At 40.2% G+C, this 20,892-nt stretch overlaps 1 protein-coding gene and 1 pseudogene across 1 annotated transcript in view; both read right to left on the bottom strand.

Annotated features, from left to right (window-relative positions):
* The window catches only part of DNAH6 (dynein axonemal heavy chain 6), a 233,817-nt gene that overhangs the window by 40,362 nt on the left and 172,563 nt on the right, over positions 1–20,892 (bottom strand). The window contains exons 60-64 of the mRNA XM_025994437.2: positions 16,620–16,799; positions 15,226–15,459; positions 14,216–14,351; positions 10,034–10,203; positions 451–641 (exon numbers count right to left, since the gene is read on the bottom strand). Coding sequence (XP_025850222.2) covers positions 451–641; positions 10,034–10,203; positions 14,216–14,351; positions 15,226–15,459; positions 16,620–16,799 — 911 coding nt within the window. The remainder of the gene's footprint in view (positions 1–450; positions 642–10,033; positions 10,204–14,215; positions 14,352–15,225; positions 15,460–16,619; positions 16,800–20,892) is intronic.
* LOC140599838 (glyceraldehyde-3-phosphate dehydrogenase-like) lies at positions 3,700–4,797 on the bottom strand (annotated as a pseudogene).

Genomic DNA, 20,892 nt, shown 5'->3' with positions numbered 1-20,892 from the left:
TAATTCACAGGAGCTCTTAACAGTTTTGTATACTAATTCTCTGTTATGATTTCAGAACCAAAGGCAAATGTCTAGGATCATAAATTTTATGTATTAACTTGACTGGGTCACATGGTGTCCAGATATTTGGCCAGACAGTACTCTGGGTGAGCCTGTGAGGGTGTTTCTGGGTGAAATTTACATTTAAATGAGTAGACTGAGTAAAGCAGATTGCCCTCCTTAATGTGGATAAACCCCATATAATCAATTGAAGACCTGAATAGAACAAAAAGGCTGAATTGGAGCTCCTCCTGCCTGTCTGAATGGTGACATTGGTCTTTTCTGGCATTTGGATGGAAACACTGGCTCTTGAGTGTTGAGGAAATCATACTCCACAGAGGGAAGAAAAAGGGCAAATTTTAACAAGGAGATGTTCATATGAATTATAGAAACTGCACAATGTAACCTTACCGTTCTGAATACCCACTGTCTCGGGCAAACCTCTGGAATGCGCCCATAGGATCTGAGCCTGTGCTTAAGATAAATACCAGGGGAGTGTTATATGACATATCTTGATACAGAGTGGGCAGGTCCACAGGGGGTGTCTCTATAAAGTGTTTTCCAAGATTTTCAATAACAAAGTCTGTAAGAGCAAAAACCACCTGAAAGTTGAAAAGAAAAATATTTAAATAATAGTATGCTAGATGAGGACCCTTCATAATTCTATCCTATTTCTCCCCTTTAACTTCTCGGAGGGGGTGCCCTGTTCTGCACCCATTCTCTCTTGATTAGGTATCTTTCTTCCTACTGGATTTGTGTACCCTGTAACTGCCGACAGCCATGGTTCTCATAACCTCATTAAGCAAGCTATGGGATGAAAGGAAAATCCCTCTCATTCCATCCATCTCCAAACCTGCTGTCGCCCCATCCTTGCCTCCTTCTATCCCATCCCTTCTCACATTCTCATGAGCTTTACTTTCAGTTCTTCCACTATTGAGCTCCCTCTCTCTCCCAGATCTTATCATCATACGATTAGGCTCTACTGTCTTCTATTCTTAAAAGCAAAACAAAAGCCTTGTCCTGATTGCTGCTCCCCTCCCAGCTATTTCCTTTCTTTGCTTCCCTTCATAAGCCAGCTTCTTAGAATTGATACCATAGTCTCCCCATCTTCCTCTCATTTTACTCCTCAGCATCTTTTTTTTTTTGTATATCTTTTTTATTGGAGTTCGATTTGCCAACATATATTATAACACACAGTGCTCATCCCATCGAGTGCTCCCCTTCCTCAGCCTCTTCTGACCTTTCTTGGGAACCAGCCTCAGCCCTGACAATCATAGCCCTGTCTGACTACTTCCTACACTGATGTGTTTCCTTCACTGATCCTGTCTATAGTAGACTCTATAGTAGACTACTATAGTAGTGCACTCTCTATCTATAGTAGCCTAGATTGCTTACCCCCTTCCTGCTCTTACAGAGCTGCTCCCTCTCTCTAGCCCACATGGAGCCTTTGTGTGAAATTGGAAAAGGTGTCCTTCTTCAAGATACTTATGGTCACAATAAATATACAAACCAAACCTACAATATCTACAATGCAAATGGCTCCCTTAAGGGTTGTGCAGTGCACATCCAGCACAACTGTAAGCAGCAGCCCTGCTTTAATGTTAGCCCTCCATTAGATGTTGACATCACCTTGTCCAAATGGTTCTTGCATATTTTTTGTTGTTATTGTTGTTGGGAGATGGGACATCTCAACCTGATTCAAGGCCATAGCCTTGGATTGCACCCTTATGTGGCCAATCTGAGAAAAGATGTTTATATGCTTGCTCATGTAAGTGAGGATATATTGTGGTGCTAACTATAAAGGTGGCATGGGCCAAAAGGGACAGTCCTGCAACAGGGCCACAGGAGTTTTAAAGCTTATTTTTAGCCATGTCATTGTGTGACTACATATAATTTCAACATCAATTTCTTCATCATTATTTTTAATAATATTTTTGATGGTATGATCTTTTGACTTCCTTTTTACTTTGACAAAAAGTGCTTAGAATTTACAGTAACGTACAAAGCACCAATAATTTATTTCTTGGGGCTGTTATGTAAATATAGAAATGGTAACACACTCATGATATGTTTTTGAACTCAAAAAGTTGGAGAAATATTTCTTTTGTTAACAGGACAAACTTCCATTAATGTTATGTAGAGATGTAGGTTTCCAATGGCTTTATTAATGAAAGATGACAAACTATTGGTTACATGTCTAATTTCTCATGTATGAACTGATTTCATGAAACATTTCAAATATTCCAGTAAATAAATTTGCTCAAAACACACCCTTGGCTAGGTTCAAGTCTACCTAATATACACCCAGAAATGCATATATCCAAGAATAAGTACATAAAATACAGAAAGGTGATATGCCAGTTACAGCTACAGAGTCAGGTTTCCTGTGGAATTAGCATGTAGTTTCCTGTCTTTTGATTTGGCCTGTGCTATTTGTCCCTCTAATTATAAGATTCTTAGATGGAAGAAGAGGTGATAAAATAGAACTGAGTATAAAGGGTGCCTGGGTGGCTCAGTTGGTTAAGCTTCTGATTTTGGCTCAGGTTGTAATCCCCAGGTCCTGGGATTGGATGCCCCAACCCCCTTCACGTTCAGCAGAAAGTCTGCTTCGCCCTCTCCTTCTCCCTCTGCCCCTCCCTCAGCTCATACTCTCTCTCTCAAATAAATAAAATCTTAAAACAAAGAAACGATAGAACTAAGCATGTGCACATGCCAGCCTAGGACTGTGTGCTTCACCACCATTGCTAAGGTAGTCTTCCTCACTTTCACACTAAGTAGCTAGGAGTTCTCTGCCTTTTCCAATGGTGCATTAAAGATCTCATCCATATAAAAGATAATGGTTAACAACTGCTGTCTTATTCCATATCCAAGAGGTTTCTTGGATTCTAGTTACTCTAGTCAGCGTGAGTGAAGCAGGCTGTTTTCCTGATGTGGAGTGCAACACTGAATATAGAGCATACCCTTACGGCCGGCTGACGACACTGTTGAGCTGGGAGGCAGGTGGAAGATTTCCTGCCTTGGCGTTTCTTATCAGTTCTCAGTTCCAGCTTCTGTGCACTCTCTATCTATAGTAGCCTCAATTTCAGGGTCCTCCTCATCCAAGGAAGTCTTGTTACTCTGCAGTGATCTTAAGTCTGAAGTTATTTTGGGGTCTTTCTCTAGATGCTTCCTGTACCATGCTCCTGTAGGTTCCTCGAGAGTGTGCACTGACCTGCTTGTTCCTCACGTTCCTTCCAGATCACAAACTGGATTGGATCCACTTCTGTGACCCTCTGGAATTATACAGTTTTATTCTCATCAGGATCTTTATGGTAATCCTGGCAAGAATTTGATGTGGAACTGCTTCAGATTTCCCAAATCTATGACCTAGGGGGTTAGGCATTTCTTGAAGACTGCCCTCTGAAAGTCCCATGTTTGGCTGCAGGATCAGACATTTTTAGTCTCTTCCCTCTTTATTACCAAGTCCTTTGCTAGGAGCTCCTCTCACTTCCTTTTTATTTATTTATTTATTTATTTATTTATTTATTTATTTATTTTTAATTTTTTAATTTTTTGGGTACAGTATACTTTATTGATGGTACATGACAAGGTAAGGCTCCCCAAGCCCCTCCCCTTCCTCGGGGTCTAGGATGTAAATTGGAGGTCAGGAGATTCTCAGTGTGTTGGGGGATTAAGTTGGGGCGGGGACTCCCCAGCAGCTGAGGGCCTCTCTCTTCCTCTTGTTCTTGCTGGGGCTGGTGGTCCAGGAGGCTCTTACTCCTTGAAGGCCATGTGGACCATGAGGTCCATCACCCGGTTTCTGTAGCCGAATTCATTGTCATACCAGGCAATGAGCTTGATGAAGTGGTCATTGAGGGCAATGCCAGCCCCGGCGTCGAAGGTGGAAGAGTGGGTGTCACTGTTGAAGTCACAAGAGACAACCTGGTCCTCAGTGTAGCCCAGGATGCCCTTGAGGGGGCCTTCCGATGCCTGCTTCACTACCTTCTTGATGTCGTCATATTTGGCAGCTTTCTCCAGGTGGCAGGTCAGATCCACAACTGACACATTGGGGGTGGGGACACGGAAGGCCATGCCAGTGGGCTTCCTGTTCAGCTCATGGATGACCTTGCCCACAGCCTTGGCGCCAGTGGAAGCAGGGATGATGTTCTGGGCAGCCACTCGGCTGTCACGCCACAGCTTCCCAGAGGGGCTGTCTGTGGTCTTCTGGGTGTCAGTGATGGCATGGATGGTGGTCATGAGGCCCTCCACGATGCCAAAGTGGTCATGGATGACTTTGGCTAGAGGAGCCAAGCAGTTGGTGGTGCAGGAGGCATTACTGACAATCTTGAGGGAGTTGTCATACTTCTCATGGTTCATGCCCATCACAAACATGGGGGCATCAGCAGAAGGAGCAGAGATGATGACCCTCTTGGCCCCGCCCTTCAAATGAGCACCAGCCTTCTCCATGGTGGTGAAGACCCCAGTGGACTCCACAACATACTCAGCACCAGCATCACCCCATTTGATGCTGGCGGGATCTCGCTCCTGGAAGATGGAGATGGACTTCCCGTTGATGACAAGTTTCCCGTTCTCAGCCTTGACTGTGCTGTGGAATTTGCTGTGGGTAGAATCCTACTGGAACATGTACACCATGTAGTTGAGATCAATGAAGGGGTCATTGATGGCGACAATATCCACTTTGCCAGAGTTAAAAGCAGCCCTGGTGACCAGGCACCCAAATCCATTCACTCCGACCTTCACCATTGTGTCTCGGGGACGGGGCTGGCACTGCACCAGAAGATGCGGCTGTCTGTCGAACGGGGAGGAGCAGAGAGCCTCACTTCCTTTTTAAATTGAGTTCCCCAATTCTGACATATGTGATTCCATTATGTCTTGCTTAGAATTACGTTTTGCTGCTTGATCTTTGACAGTCTCTGGCTGAGGCCATCAGAGCATTTTTTAGTTCATTTTCCCCATCAGAATCCATAGGGAATTCCTGAATTTAGGTGCATACTTTTTGAAGGTACTAATGGGCTGATAGTGTATACATTCACCCTTGAGAGACTCTGTGTTTGAGAATTCCCTGCTGGTTGTTTTGTTGTGATGAAAAGGTAAGCTTTAAACATTTGGAATAATGACCCCTTGATCATCCTTCCCGAGTGGCCAAACCTCACTTAAGTTATGGTGTATTAGATGAAAGGTAAAGAGCGAAGGTGGCTGCCACATTATGCATTTTACTAGAACATGAGTGCTCACACTTCTCATCACACCTAAGTACTTTTTTTTTAAATTGTAGTAAAATACATATAAAATTTAGCATTTTAACCATTTTAAGTGTATAGTTCAGTGATAAGAGAAATTGCATTCATATAACTGGTGTTTCTCAAGTTGGAAAAGCTATACAACTGTTTCTCTGAGAAGATTTCATCCTGGGTGACTGTCTGCATTGTGGTTTTCAACAGAGAGAGAAAACTTGGCTCTCAAAGAGACTGCCACCTTCCTGAGGTAGAGGAAGCCTAGATGGAAACACTAGGACTGTCAAGGTTAGGGTTCTCAGCAGATTTAGTGTTGGAAATCAACAATGCTGCATGACATATTGTCTTTTTAAAAAATTTTTTTAAATTTATGATAGTTGCACAGAGAGAGAGAGAGAGGCAGAGACACAGGCAGAGGGAGAAGCAGGCTCCATGCACCGGGAGCCCGACGTGGGATTCGATCCCGGGTCTCCAGGGCTGCGCCCTGGGCCAAAGGCAGGCGCTAAACTGCTGCACCACCCAGGGATCCCCGACATATGGTCTTGATGTCCTCATTCATCTGCTTTGAGAATGATTGTTTCTATCATCTATCTATCATCTATCTATCTATCTATCTATCTATCTATCATCTATCTATCATCTATCATCTATCTATCATCTATCTAATCATATTAGAGCAGTTGTTCACAAAATATGGTTCCAGGATCAGCACCATCATCATCTGGGAAGCTGGTATAAATGAAGATTTTTAGCCAGTTACCCAGATCTGCTGAATCAGAAACTCTGGGAGGTAGGCTCTAGGTCTCTGTGATTTACCAAGCCCTCAAAATAATTCTGAATCATACCAAGGTTTGGGAACACTGGTATACAGGACTTCTTAGCTTTGGTGTGGTGATGAATTATTCTCTATCAGACAATTTTTTAATTCATCTCTGATCTAAATGATAGTTTTTTTTCTTTCTAGTTCAAATTTCTAATAACTGTGTCCTAAGAACTGTTGTTAGAACTGATGCCAAAGGAAGAATTGTTGGAATGATAGGTAGTCTACTTCCTGTTGCAGTTCTAATGACTCTACCATCTGGTTTACTTAGAGGTTTTTAATTTAATTTAATTTTAATTTTAATTTTTTTAAAATGTAGGCTCCAGGACCAGCATGGAACCCAATGCAAGGCTTGAACTCACAATCCTTAAATCAAGATCCAAGCTGAAACTAAGAGTCAGATGCTCAACCAAATGAGCCATTCAGACACCCCAACTTAGAGTTTTTTGAAATGAAGCCCAAATATGCTATTTACAAAGGAGGCTGAATTTTATGCAAGATTGCAGTATCTCACAAAAGCTACTGAACATTCTCCTTCTCCCAAAGGAGCAATTCACTCTACCATTTAGAAACACTGGGTACCCAATGGGCTCGGCTTGTGAACAGACTTTGGAATAACAGTCTCTCACTGTATAGATTTTATCTCTGGTTTTGTCCTTGTTCTAAGGCTTTCTCAGATTCTCTTTTCCTCTGGGCGGGGAATCCAGATATTTAGAACTTGGATTCTTCACTCTGGAATCCCAGTTTCTTTAGCAAGTCATTCTCTGGAATCAGTACCAGGGGAAGGGTTGTTCCCAAATGCCTTGATCAGAGTATCTGTTTGAGAGTCAGTATAGCTGGTACAACATTGTCATGCTTGGATCTTCTCTTCAGGGTGATTTTATTGGTGGTTTTGACTCATTCAGGTCCTTGTCCTTTTTGGAGTGCATCATCTAGACCTTCATTTCTGAAACCTAATCCGAATTCCAGACTCCTCCGTGTTGATTTATAAAGCAAATTTTATTGGATAGTATAACACAAGTATGGTCTTTGGTTGAATGTATTAATAAGAATTTTCTTTTTTTTTTTATTTACTTATGATGGTCTTTTTTTTTTTTTTAAAGATTTTATTTATTCATGAGAGACACAGAGACAGAGGCAGAGAGATAGGCAGAGGGAGAAGCAGATTCCCAGCAGGGAGCCTGATGTGGGACTCAATCCCAGGACCCCAGGATCACAACCTGAGCCAAAGACAGATGCTCAGCCACTGAGCCACCCAGGTGCCCCTTAATAAAGATTTTCAAGTAATCCTCTTTGAATTTAGTATGACTGTATCTATCATTTGTAGCTTTGATCACATTTAGAGAATTGTGCTGGGATATGTTGCAAGAGAGTTCTGGTGTTCAAGGATGTGATTTGATTTTTTTTTATTATAAAAATTTCAAACACATATAAAGTCAGAGATTAATGAACCTGATGTTTTACCCAGTATTAACATTTACCAGGAAAAGGCCAATCTTCCTTCATTGATACACCCACCTACTCCCCTACTCCTTAGGATTATTTTGAAGCAATATCACGTGTCCTATTTCTCATCCTCAGCACCTATCTATATAATATAAGGACTCTTTAAAAAACATATAACCACAGTACCATAATCACATCTAAACAATTAACAGTAATTCCTTAACATCACCAAATATCTAATCAGTGTTTACCTTCCCCTAATGAAATTACAAATGCCTCTGTGTGTGTTTAAATACAGTATATTTAAAATTTTTTTTAAAATTTTTATTTACTATTTATGATAGTCACAGAGAGAGAGAGAGAGAGAGAGAGGCAGAGACACAGGCAGAGGGAGAAGCAGGCTCCATGCACCGGGAGCCCGACGTGGGATTTGATCCCAGGTCTCCAGGATCGCGCCCTGGGCCAAAGGCAGGCGCCAAACCGCTGCGCCACCCAGGGATCCCTAAATACAGTATATTTAAATCAGGATCTAAATAAAACTTAAACATAGAGATCAGTTGGTTTGTCTAAGTCTCTTTGGATCTAATAAGTTTCATACTTCTTCTCCTCTTCTCCCTTGCAAAACAAACAAGCAAATAAAGGGACAAAATGTGTTGTTGAAGAAACCAGATTGCATGTTTTGCAAAATTTCTCATAGTCTAGAATTTCCTAGCCTCAATGTCTTAATATTTAAAACTCTTCCTTCTTTGGGGCTCTTGTCACTTAGTCATCCTTTCATTTTTGTCAGCATCTAGTCTGGTAGCCACTGTCCCATATTCACTGAAGATTTTCCACCTGGACCATAGCCTTACTCTCCATTACACATCTATGACAATGATTTCTCAACTGTGTCCTAGGCATTGTCTTGCTACCATCTTGTTGGGGACCATCCAGCCATCCAACATCCTAACCTCAGTTTCTTGACCTCTGACTTTAGTACACACTATCTCTTCTCTTCCTTAGTCACCTATAACCTCGGCCACCCTCAGGACATTGTCATCACTCAGAACTATGTATTAGAAATGTTAAGTCAATGTTGATCACAACTCTTCCATCCTTCTGGCTATACCTCTAGTCCAACTACATCTGTCCCCAAAGAAACTTCCATGGTTTTTCCTTTTCTTCCAGTCTAGAAGCCCTTTCTTAGATCTCTTCCTCTTTCTAGTACTACTTTTACCAACAGTTTCAATTGCATCCTTGCATCCTCTGTTCTTCCATTGCAATCATCTGTGGCTCAGGTAAACCCCACAACCTAATTTCTGTGTTCTTATAGAGATGGCAGAAAATCCTACAACAGAGAATCAGTATCTCCCAACTACACTTAGGCTTTCTTCAGTTAGTTTTCTCATTCTCATTTCTCATAAGAACAACCATCATTTTTCTCCAGTGCCTCCTAAAGCTCATCACTAGAATTCTCAGCAGATGGTATAACTCCTTTATCCTCAAAGACGTCGGCAATTATACCTGTGTATATATAAAAACTGGAACTGGCTGCACTGCTTCATTCATTCTATTGATAACTTTTGTTGTACTGAAACTCTATACCTCTTTGGTTTCCATGTCACTTTTTTTTCTCCTGGTATTCTTTTTGCTCCGTGACTATTCCTTTTCATCCTTTCTTCCTGCCCTTTAAAAGTTGGTGCTTCTCAGGGTCTCATCCTTTGCTCACTTGTCCTCTTATTCTACTATGCATTATCACATTATTCCTATCTGATTCTAACAGCTCCCATGGTTTAACTTCTCAGATCAATGCTGATGATCACCAACTCTCTATTTCTACAATGTATTTCTCTCTAGCGTTTCCCGCCTACATATTAATTAGTTTCCAAACTATTATATACTCTGATAGCTGGCAGATACTGCAGACTTAGTGACATCTTTGTGACATGCTTCTCCCTTCACATTTGCTTAGTAGTTGCTGTAGCTATCCTCTTTGGTACCTAAGCAGAAACTGAGAGCCATACCAGTTGTCTCATCTCTATATCCCCCTCCATCTCTTCACTCTACTCCCTCTATCCTAATTCAGGCTGCCATAATTTCTTGCATAGAACAGTCCAACAGTCTTCAAACTGGCCTTGGCAACTATGGTTTTGTTCTCTTCTAATGCCTTCTTCCCATTGTTGCCAAGATCTGAATAGCCCATCAATTTCCTATTAACACTTCACAGCAGACCACTGTCCTCTCTGGAGAGCACAAGTCCCTGAAGGTGCATGCTAGGAAAGGATAACAGGTTCCTGGCTGGCTCTCTAGCCTTTTCTTTCATCATTTTCTGTATAAAACACTATGTTCTATTAATAACACAGAATCTCTATTTCTTAGAACCTTCTCCCAAACTTGACCATTGTTACTCTCTAAACAAATACATCTAATTGGTTATGAATCATAACTAGTTGATGAATGTTAGTAGAAATAGCTACAACCCAGTCCTTTAATTAAAAAAAAAAAAAGATCCTACCTTCTCTTCTTTACAACATTTAATGAGAATCAGCTTTTGGAAGGAACTTAATACTGGGTGCCAATAATTATGGCTTTCAGTCTCTTTTTCTTGTGCCATGAATTCCTCTTCCTCCTTCATTTTAGAATAGCCTCCCCATTCATATGGGTTAATATAAGTCTCAAAAGATCCTGGAAACACAATTTAAAAAGATGCTTTAATTAGAGTTGGTTTGACTTTGAAATTAATTTATTTGGTAATTTAAAAATCTCTACATTTACTATCAGTTTTTTACTATAAATGTAAATATATTAATCTCCACCTATCCAAACTATTAAGAAGAATTTAAAATTGGATCAGAAAACAAATTCAACAGCAAACCACTTACAAAAAGCAAAGCTAAAACAATAAAAACAAAGGGGCTAAAAAAATAAAGGGGTTAAAAATAAAAGAATGCATAGAGATACATTAATCAAATGTAAGCAAAAGAAAATAAGTGATAAGAGTAACACTGAATAAATTAGAATTCAAGGCAAATAAAATTAAATGGGACAAAGTAGTTCAAGTTATATTAATTAAAATACAAACCCCATAATAAAAACAATAACATGAATCTATATGTGCCAGATAATAGTGTAAAAATACATCAAGCAATCACTGTTGGAGGTAGAGGAAAAAGCAGAAAAAACATAATAGTGGTAAGAAATAACACATAGTTATCATTCTGTGACAGATGAAGCAAACTGAAAGCTCTGCCATATATAATTTGAACAATTTAAGTGACATGTGAATAAATTGACATATATACAACTTTATGCCCTAGTAAAAACAATACCCATGGGGAAAAAAAAACAAAACCCATGGAATACTTAGAAGAAGTGGGCTTGCATTTCACATAATGATTAGGATCCTAGTTAGCCCTTACAATGGTTATAACACATGACAAGAATTAGTATTGAAATTCCTGTAGGTACAGAGTATATACAGGGTGCTGTAAGCCTCCCAGCAAGCTAACACAGCCAGTTTGTCCTCCAGTAATGAAACAGGTTCCTTTGGCCAGACATTAGGCAAAATAGTTGGCTTGAATTTCAAGCTAGCAAACCACCTTCTCCAGCTAGTCTTCTGGGATTCTCCTCTGAGAGTCTAATGATAGCAATCAAAGAGGTGTAGGGATCCCTGGGTGGCACAGCGAATTAGCGCCTGCCTTTGGCCCAGGGCGCGATCCTGGAGACCCGGGATCGAATCCCACGTCAGGCTCCCGGTGCATGGAGCCTGCTTCTCCCTCTGCCTGTGTCTCTGCCTCTCTCTCTCTCACTGTGTGCCTATCATAAATAAATAAAAATTAAAAAAACAAAACAAAAAAACCAAAGAGGTGTAACAGAAATTTAGTTACACATGAGGCTATGGCCCTGGAGGAGTGTGAACCTCTGTAAGACTTCTAATTTATATATGGAATACAGACAATTACATGGTATGAGACCATAGGGCACAGCACATGATAGATGTGGTTGTATGATTCAGAGGACCAGATAGTAGAACCGCTTATTCTAAAAGGACTCCTTTTTTCTTGCGGTTCTCATTATTTATTGTATAATCACTAGGATTCCGGCTAATGAGAGAGGATAAGACAGCATATTTTAAATAACTTTCAATTAATAGGACATGAAGCACTTAAAAACCATCAAAGATGGGCAGCCCGGGTGGCTCAGCGGTTTAGCGCCGCCTTCAGTCCAGGGCGTGATCCTTGGAGACCCGGGATCCAGTCCCGCATCGGGCTCCCTGCATGGAGCCTGTGTCTCCCTCTGTCTCTGTCTCTGTCTCTGTCTCTCATGAATAAATAAATAAAATCTTAAAAAAAGAGAAACCATTAAAGATAAATGAAAATTAAGGCAATTAGGAACCTTTTGAAGGTAAGAATGACATTGGAATTATTAAACTTTACCTACAAAGATCTAAATCTCACTTTCAGAACACAAGCCATCCTATCACATACGTGTATAAACCTTTACAATTGTGTAGAATTTCCAGAATTACCCTGAAATTTAAAAAATAAAAGCAGGAAAGTTGTTTTAAATAGCTGAACTTTAGTCCCAATCGACGGGGACAACACATGGTGCCTTTTGTCTAAACATGATGAGTTGTTCCAAAAATTACTTCACTTTCTAGCCTCCATTCCTTCTCTCTTTCTTTGCCTCTGTATTATGAGGCTCCATCTAGCTCTTTCTCAAAAATGCTGGCCCATGTAGACTTTAAATCACTACACTTACTAGTTAAATCAATATTCATATTAGGAGTATAAGAGTTATTGTTAAAGAGTGGAAACAGAACACAGAACTTCAAATAAGTATGGGGTAAATGAAAGAATGGGTAAGCTACCTAAAAGTAAGAAAGAAGAAAAAATGAAGCAAAGAAAACAGTTGCCAAGAAAAAACATCCCCACAAAATAAGATGGTATAAGTAAGTCCAAATAGATCAAGATTTCTCAGTCTCACCACTATGAACATTTTGGGCCAAGTGGTTGTTTATTCTGGAAGATTGTTCTGAGTATTACAGGATGTTTAGCCACACCCTTGGTTTCTACCTATGAGATGCCAGTAGCACTACCCCAAACCAAAATGTCTCTAGACATTGCCAAATGTCTGTCCCCTGGGAGACAAAATCTTCCCCAGTTGAGAGTCCCTGAAAATAGATCAATAACTGCAATAAATATCTTTGAATTAAAACTTTCATGTTAAAAGAGAAAGAGACTCTCATACTGTTCAACAAAATTCCACTAAAGATACACCCAAAACATCACAATGACTCAAACGAGTAAAAAAATACAGAGTATAGAAATTAGAGGGGGAACACTAACAAAGAGAATTGTGCTGTAATTATATTAACATTCAAAAATATATTTCAAGGCAAAGAACTATTTAGAGTAACAAGGAATATTATTTTTTTAAAAAGATTATTTATTTGGGGGAGATGAAGGGCAGAGGGGGAGGAAGAGAGAAAATCTTTAAGCAGACTCCCTGTTGGGCATGGAGCCGGATGCAGGGCATGATCTCACTGCCCATGAGATTATAACCTGAGCCAAAACTAAGAGTTGGATACTTAACCCACTGAGCCAGCAGGGATGCCTAGAGGAATATTATTTAATAAAAAAGGAATAATTTACTAGGATGATAATAATCCTAAACCTATTTATACTGAACAGCATAGTTTCACAAGGTTATGATGGGAAAAATTCTGGAATTTCAAAGTGAAATTGACAATCATAGTGGTATACCTTGATACCTCACTTAGAAACTGACAGATCAATACAAAACATTAATAAATAAACACATAATTAATACATTTGAGCTAAAGGTCACATATGAAATCTGAGAAAAGACATATGGAACATTTTATGTAGATTGAAATATAAATAAATTACAGAGAATCAATGTCATGCAATTCATGTATATAATTTCCATAACATAATTAAGTTATAAACAATAATAAGATAGTTCCCCCAAATCCTAAATACTTTCAAACTAAAAAGTGTACTTTTAGAATTGAAAGGGCAACATATTAAAACTTTTGGGGAAAATTAACATTGAATATTATAATTAAGAGGACTACCTCTGGGGGAGAGGGAAGGGCTCCTGTGAGCGAGTATAAGAGGATTCTGGGAGACTGGTACTCTTCTAGTTCTTGGTTTGGGTAGTGGGTTGTAAGTACAGTTAATTTTTGATAATCAAGTTGTACAGTTTAAGTAGGCTCCATGCCCAGTGTGGAGCCCAATGCAAGGCTGGAACTCATAACCCTGACATCAAGATATGAGCTGAAATCAAGAAATCAGCTTAACCAACTGACCAACACAGGTGCCCTAAGTTATACAGGTTTGATTTGTGCACTTTTCTATATGTATGTCATCCTTCAATGAAAAGTTAAAAAAAAAAACAAACAAACCTATGAGATAAAGACAAAGCAATTCTTAAACCTAAGTATATCCCCTTAAAATGGAGATAATAATAAATATAAAGTACTGAAAGTTCATGGGCTAAGCATTCAACTCAAGCATTCAACTGGAAAACAAGCAGTTCACAATTTCTTAATAATGAAGAAATTTCTTAGTGAAAAATATTGATATAGCAGAAGAGGTTAAAAGAGACAACAAAGTTAGGATTCAGGAGCCTGTTAACAACTCCCTATAGCAGATCCCTTTTGACATATTACCTATTCGTATACAAATAGGATGTAGCAGTATATATTGTGTAAGTCCTTTAAAAACTGAAAATGTTTCTTCTAAGTCACAGCATGCGAACCACATGGCAGTATGCAACCAGGGAACATCAGGCTTAGGTGGGCGTTCCTATTAGGAGACAGAAAGAAAATAAGTAATGATTCACAAAGACAACCACAAAGTATGCTTTTACCTTGTCTAAGAGAAAGAGCAGGCTCCAATGGCATGTTAAAAGTAACCATTTGCCTAGGAGAAGTACTAAGACAGGGAGAGACTGAAATGGTGTTGAATCAATTTTACCTGAAGACCTTTGCCCAGAAGTGCAGCTGGTGAAAGCTTTCCAGGCTGACAAAAATACTGGCGAATAGGTGCAGACATCATGTCTTTAGAGGGGCTCAAGGTTGGCAGGATAGAACCAAGCTTAGAGTGGGGCTAAGATGGAATGGCAGCAAGAGTTGAGGGTGCTGTGGCTACTTCTGTGGGCCATTAGATTTGTGGTATGTAGGTGATATATGCCAGTTTAAGGGGCTGGAGCAACTTTAACAAGAGGATAAACACAAGGAAACTGCAGCAGAACTCATATCACAGTATTCGAGAAGGCGACAGTTTAGTCATATTAGTTCCTGGGCTTTATAATAAAGGATGTGTCCAGGCAAGAGAGAGTTGTGATTTCCCAAACACTGTTGCCAAATCTGTGAATTACAATATTTATTGAATTTTAACTCTTCATATTTGTAAGATGGCCAACTTTTCAAAACATGTTCACATCTATTAACTCATTGGTTACTCTGGACATTCCTCTTGCATAGGTGAGGATAGTGCTACCTGAAGAGGTTCAATTTACCAACATTACCCAGCTACTGGAGATGGAGCTAAGTGACAGCCTGGCCGCTTAGGCCCTCAGTGTCTGCTCCAGTTATACCTTCAGCCCCTGCAGAGCATTGGCAGGTGCTTGTGGGCCTTAGCTAGAATAACATTTACAATTTAAACTTGAAACAGGTACCTTTTCTAATCCAGCAGAACCGCGGAGAAAGAAATTCCATTCAGCATCAGTCAAGCTTTCTTGCTGACGCATGATCTCAACACAGAGCATAAAGCTGTAGATGAGTTTATGCTGTTCAAAAAGTCCCCTCGAAACATTGACATAAGCGGTTAGAAGGGTTTGTTCCAGTAGTATTTCCAAGCGCTGCTGTAGATCATCTGTCCTTAGAGAAGTTTCAATTGTTGTATTGAACAACTGTGTGAAACAGAACTCTATCAGTGTCTCTGATTTAATTCCATTTCTGCGGGGAAAAAAAATCCCTGCTCCTCATTCCTGCCCCCTCACTCCTCACTCACTTCAGGGTCCTGTATTCAGTGGGTAAATAGCAGCACAGGAGATGAATACTATACTATGAAGAAGTCCAGAATTCACCCCAAATCGATAAGTGATATTTTCTGAATTCCCTTCCCTCTTCCCATTTTTTTCAGAAATGAGCCACTGCCAAACTCTTGACAATATTCAAAAGGCATCATCTTGATGTGAGGAAGAACGTAGGAAAAAGGAGGAGAGCTAGCAGAACCAATTTTTTTCATATCCTTAACCCAGCGTTGATAATCACTTTGTGGTAAGAGGCCTAAGGGAAGGGGAAGGTCATGTGCTCTTCCTGGCACTTCCCCAAGATGATTGTTAGGGTGTGGGAAGAATATACTAGTATTTTCTCCAAAATTTAAGGGAAAGCCCTTGTTAAGTCTCCCCAAAGTTTGGTTGACAAATGGTAATGGAGGTGTTATTTAGCACACTGAAGAAAAGAGGATCGAGCTTTCTTTAACAACCTGACAAGAAGCAAAGAAATTAAAAATCCAGTGGAGATGTGACATTTGGTGCCAAAATAAAACATGGTGAACCTTGGCACACATTGGTAACTGAGAAAAACTGTGGTGGTGAATGGAGGGCATCACTGGGGATATATGAGTAATGCAAACTCTATCACCCCTGGAAACCTTCGGGTAAATTGACACTGCTGAAGTTTTGTGACATTGCATTTGCTCTTGAGAAAGATGGAATCCTGCCAAAAAGAGGATGAGGGGTCAAAGTATCCTACTCATGAGAATTCTGAGATTCAAGGGTGAATATGAGATTAAGTAGAGACCCCACAAAGACCAAAAGTCTCACAGTAATATGGTGAGGAGTGGGAAGTAACCAAGGGCAGGAGAGCAGCGCATGCATGATTCATCTAAAAAAAGGCTGGGAGGTGCAGGAAGGGGTTGGATAGTCTGTTGTATAAAAAGTTCTGGGGAAAAAAAGATACAGAAACCAATTCGCTTAAGGTGAGTGCTGGCAGAGACTTGAGATATAGCACAGAAAAGTCTAACAGTGGAAAGGAAGTTGGATCACTGACAAAACAACACACTTACCTGTTTAAAATATTTTAATGAATATTGGTACATAGGATCTACTTCTGAGAGGCTTGCAATGACAAAGTACATGACGGAGCCTTGAGTGGCTACTGGACGATACTTCTCACGAGCGATATTTATCATCATTTCAGTGGACTCAGCTTCCTTTAGCCTGATTTTAATGGCACCAGAAGTAATCTGAATAAATATATGAAAACAAGTTCTTAAGGATCCCTTTTTTAAAAAAAAAATGGTGGGATTTTGGGAATAGATCCAGTTAGGTCTAGGAAAGAAATAAGGATAGAGTGAATTAGCGATTATAATAGTAAGGGGGTCCCCAGATGGAATGACTGAGTCTCAGGACTCTGTGACCTTCCCCTGACTGAGCTGACCTCTTTCCTTCTGGAGTGTGGAATAGCAAAAGGGAACAGGCCACACAAGCAGCCCTGACAAAACTGGAGCAGCACTTCTCTGAGACTTGAATCTGAGTGACTTCTGAAATGGAAACACTAACACAGTATTCCCAGTTGCTCCCTGATTTCCCCATGAGCAGTTTTCAAATGATGTAGGAACCCATAGCAGAAGAAGGTATGAAGGGAGAAGGGGCATCCAAGAAAATGTCCCAAAGAGGAGGGTAGAGAGAGCCTGGAAGGAAGTGGTATCCCATTCTACTCTGGAATAATGAGGAAGACCAATATTCTCCTCTTAGTTTCCCTAGTGTTCCCAAGTGTAGATAAGGCAACATATAGCTGTTTGGGAAGGCTTGCTTGTGAAAGGTTATACACCTAAGTTGTTGGAGATATTGGCGGTCTTTGCTGTTTGGGTTAGTGGCTCTGGGGAGCCTTCTGGCCAATGGGCTTTCTAAGGATCATTTCTCTGGCCCCTTTAGTCTCTCTATATTTGCTGCCTATCTGTCCTCCTCTCCCAACCCTTATTTCTTTCAACTGTGGATATTCCTGGGTTGGGGATTTGCCTCTAGAAAGTCAAAGGGTCTAGGGCAGGGACCATGAAAAATCACCATGGGAACTGCTGTTCAATATTGGTTCGGTTGAAAGGAAAGCTAAAAAGGGGGTCTGAGCAGGCTTTCTATCTAGACCCTGCTGCACAACAGAAACATAATGTGAGCCACATATATAATTCTATTTTTTCTAGATTTATGAAAAGCAAAGGAAACAAATGAAATTAATTTTAACAGTGGGACACCTGGGTAGCTCAGCGGTTGAGTGTCTGCCTTTGGCTCAGGGCGTGATCCCAGGGTCCTAGAATCAAGTGCCACACTGGGCTTCCTGCGTGAGGTGTGCTTCGCCCTCTGCCTGTGTCTGCCTCTCTCTCTGTGTCTCTCATGAATAAATAAAATCTTTAGAAAAATTAACAAAAAATTAACAATAATTTTAGTTAGGCCAATAGGACTCAATATATATTGATTATATCAGCATACAATCTATTTAAAATTACTGAGATTTTTAACTTTTTTTTGGATTAAGTCTTTGAAATCTGGTGTGTATTTTATACTAACAACATATCTTAATTCAGGGCTAGCCACATTTCAGGTGCTCAGTAGCCTCATGTGGCTGGTGGCTAAGTTTTAGACTGTCTGCCTCATCCTTCAGGAATCAAAGGCTCAAATTCTTTTTGTACTGACAGCTTAGGAGCCTGAGGAGACAAGAAAGGGGAGAGGTGAGTGGAAAACCTCAATCTCAATGCTGGCCTCAACTAAAGAATTTACGTATGAGTAGGAAAAAGGAAGTTGATATGGGAGCAGTTGGATCAAGGAGACCCACCTGCAAACAATTTTTTATTTTGGGGGGAGCCCATGGCCCTGATAATGAAGAATCCCAGGGCTAAAGAGAAAACAAAGTGGACTACTTTTTTATGTCTGAGAATATTAGAAGACTATACCTGAGCTTAGTAACTACTTATAGATATTATGCCTAAGCGACTTGAGGCCTCAGCAGTGATTAGGGAATATGATACATATTTTAAAATGAGGGCTTTGGGGGGCATCTGACTGGCTTAATCAGAGGAACATGTGACTCTCGATTTCAGGCTTGTGGATTCAAGCTCCACATTAGGTGTAGAGACCATTAAAAAAGTGCCAAAACTTAAAATGAGGGCTCTGAGGGTTTAAGGGAGTACAAACTATAGGCAGGAAGTGGCACAAATGCAGCTCAGGAACAAGTCCTCTCTCTGCCTTATAGAAAGGCTATCTTCAAGGCAACTCCCTGAAGACACAGAAACTAGCTTATAGAGAAAGAAGGCAGTGAGAACACATGTATCTATTTTACTCCCTACTGAAACCATGATACAGTTATAGTAAAGAGATTTTTGAAAACTGTGCAAACCCACAAATATAGGAAGAACAGAAGAGATTGAAATATCCATAAAACTTTGGGAACTGGAAAGAGAATAGAGTGGTAATGACTTAGCTTACTTGGGAAAATAGATTCCTAAACTGGCAAAGGGGAAAACCAAGAAATCACTCAATTTGTAAAATACAACCCCTGCAAAAGGCTTAAGAATTAGAGGCATCCAACCACTGGAAGCAGGAAGGACCTATAATAAGAATTGGTTGATCGACTCCCAAATCATCTCCCCACCCAGTCAGGGGGTTGTCTCTTCCCCAGTCTAACTGAAAAATAGAGGTTTCATTCCTGTGGAAATTAAAAGAGGATTTTTTGGTGGAAGGAAGCCAAGGACAGTTAAAGGCCAAGTACCATAATGAAAACAGATTAGGTAAAAGTATATACACTGGATGCTGACACCTGGTTCTTCTCCTGTTATCAGCCCTCTAAAATAGTTGCAGCCAAATCTTTATACTTCTAGGTAATGTAAACATTGGATGTTTAACTATAATCAGGATATAAGTACAGTAGGAGGCTAGGGGATGGGAAGAGGGCGTGTGTGTGTATATATGTATGTGTGTGGTAAAAGTATAGATGACAGTGAATGTATAAAAGAAAAACTCTACAATTAGCAATATGAGTCCATTATTTAGAGAAAAGATGTAAAACTGCAAATAAAACAAGATGAATGTAGTTGTCTTTATGGAGGAATTCACGGTGGTAGTGGTGGTGGTGGCAGGCATAGAGAAGGCAGGGAATGCTATCACAAACCTTGTACAAATAGGTCATTCTTTAAGCAATTTGTATGTAAAGGTTTGAAGATTGAGTTAGAGCATAAGCGGGAGGGACAGAAGGAGAGGGAGAGGCAGAGAGAATCTTAAGCAGACGTGGCAGTAAGTGTGGAGCCCAATATGGGGCTCCATCTCATGACCCTGAGATTGTGACCTGAGATGAAACCAAGAGTCAGATGCTTAACCGACTGTGCCACCCAGGCACCCCACGTGTAAAGCTTTGATAAAAAAATAATAAATGGGTTAACCACTGACTTCCAGAAACTAAAACCCAAGGAAGAGTGAATGGAAAGAGGATAAAGAGACTGAAGTACAAAGAAGCAAAGAGAGGAAAGAAATGGGAGACCCAAAATTACTTATTATTGTTTAAATACTGAGATCTCAAGAGACTGTAGGATATAAAGCAGTATCATTTCTGATATCACTGAAGGACAAAGAACATGGTCATCTGTACTTCATGTCAAAAGGATTTCTTTTTAGTGAGTCACTTTCTGTTTCTCATGAATGGATGAAAATCATTTTATGGGTTATGTTCCCAGTATACTTTTAAAATTATAGTTTGAATTGGAGAAATGGTTTAGTACAAGATTATGGGTTTAATGTAAAACTTCATCTTATGATTATGACATTTTTATTGAGCGCCAGTTATACACAAGGACATCGTTAGCCCTTGGAGAAGGAGTATCAAGCTGAACTATTCACAGATTCCACACTGAATTGAACAGCCTAACATGGGATTTAAGACATGGGATGTGAGAATGGTGACATAAGGTAAACAACGTCAAGGGCTGTAAAAGAGGTCAGATAACTTGGTTCAGATGTTCCAAGGACAAAGAGATTAATTCCTGCTGGGCATACCCCGGAGGCTTCCTGAAGGGGGTGATATTAATGTGAATATAATTGCTCCTGTCCCAGTTCTTTACATGCCCTGCTTGATTTAAAAACTACAGACAAGAGGAACAGTTGTCCACAATCTATCTACCTCCTCTTCCATTGGGGGATGAGAGGTCCTGCCAACTCGGCTCACTCTTGTGTTACCCCTGACAACCCAGGTGTGGCCGTACCATTCTTGCTATAAGATACTTGGTGGTACCCTCCAAAGCTGCAGTTGTAACTTCTGAAGCAACACCCCTTCTATCAATGCTGAAACTATCTTCC

Source organism: Vulpes vulpes, chromosome 8 (assembly GCF_048418805.1).
Source record: "Vulpes vulpes isolate BD-2025 chromosome 8, VulVul3, whole genome shotgun sequence".
NCBI classification, from domain to species: Eukaryota; Metazoa; Chordata; class Mammalia; order Carnivora; family Canidae; genus Vulpes; species Vulpes vulpes.
The sequence above is the reverse complement of the archived record's forward strand: the minus strand, read 5'-3'. Positions and strand labels throughout refer to the sequence as shown.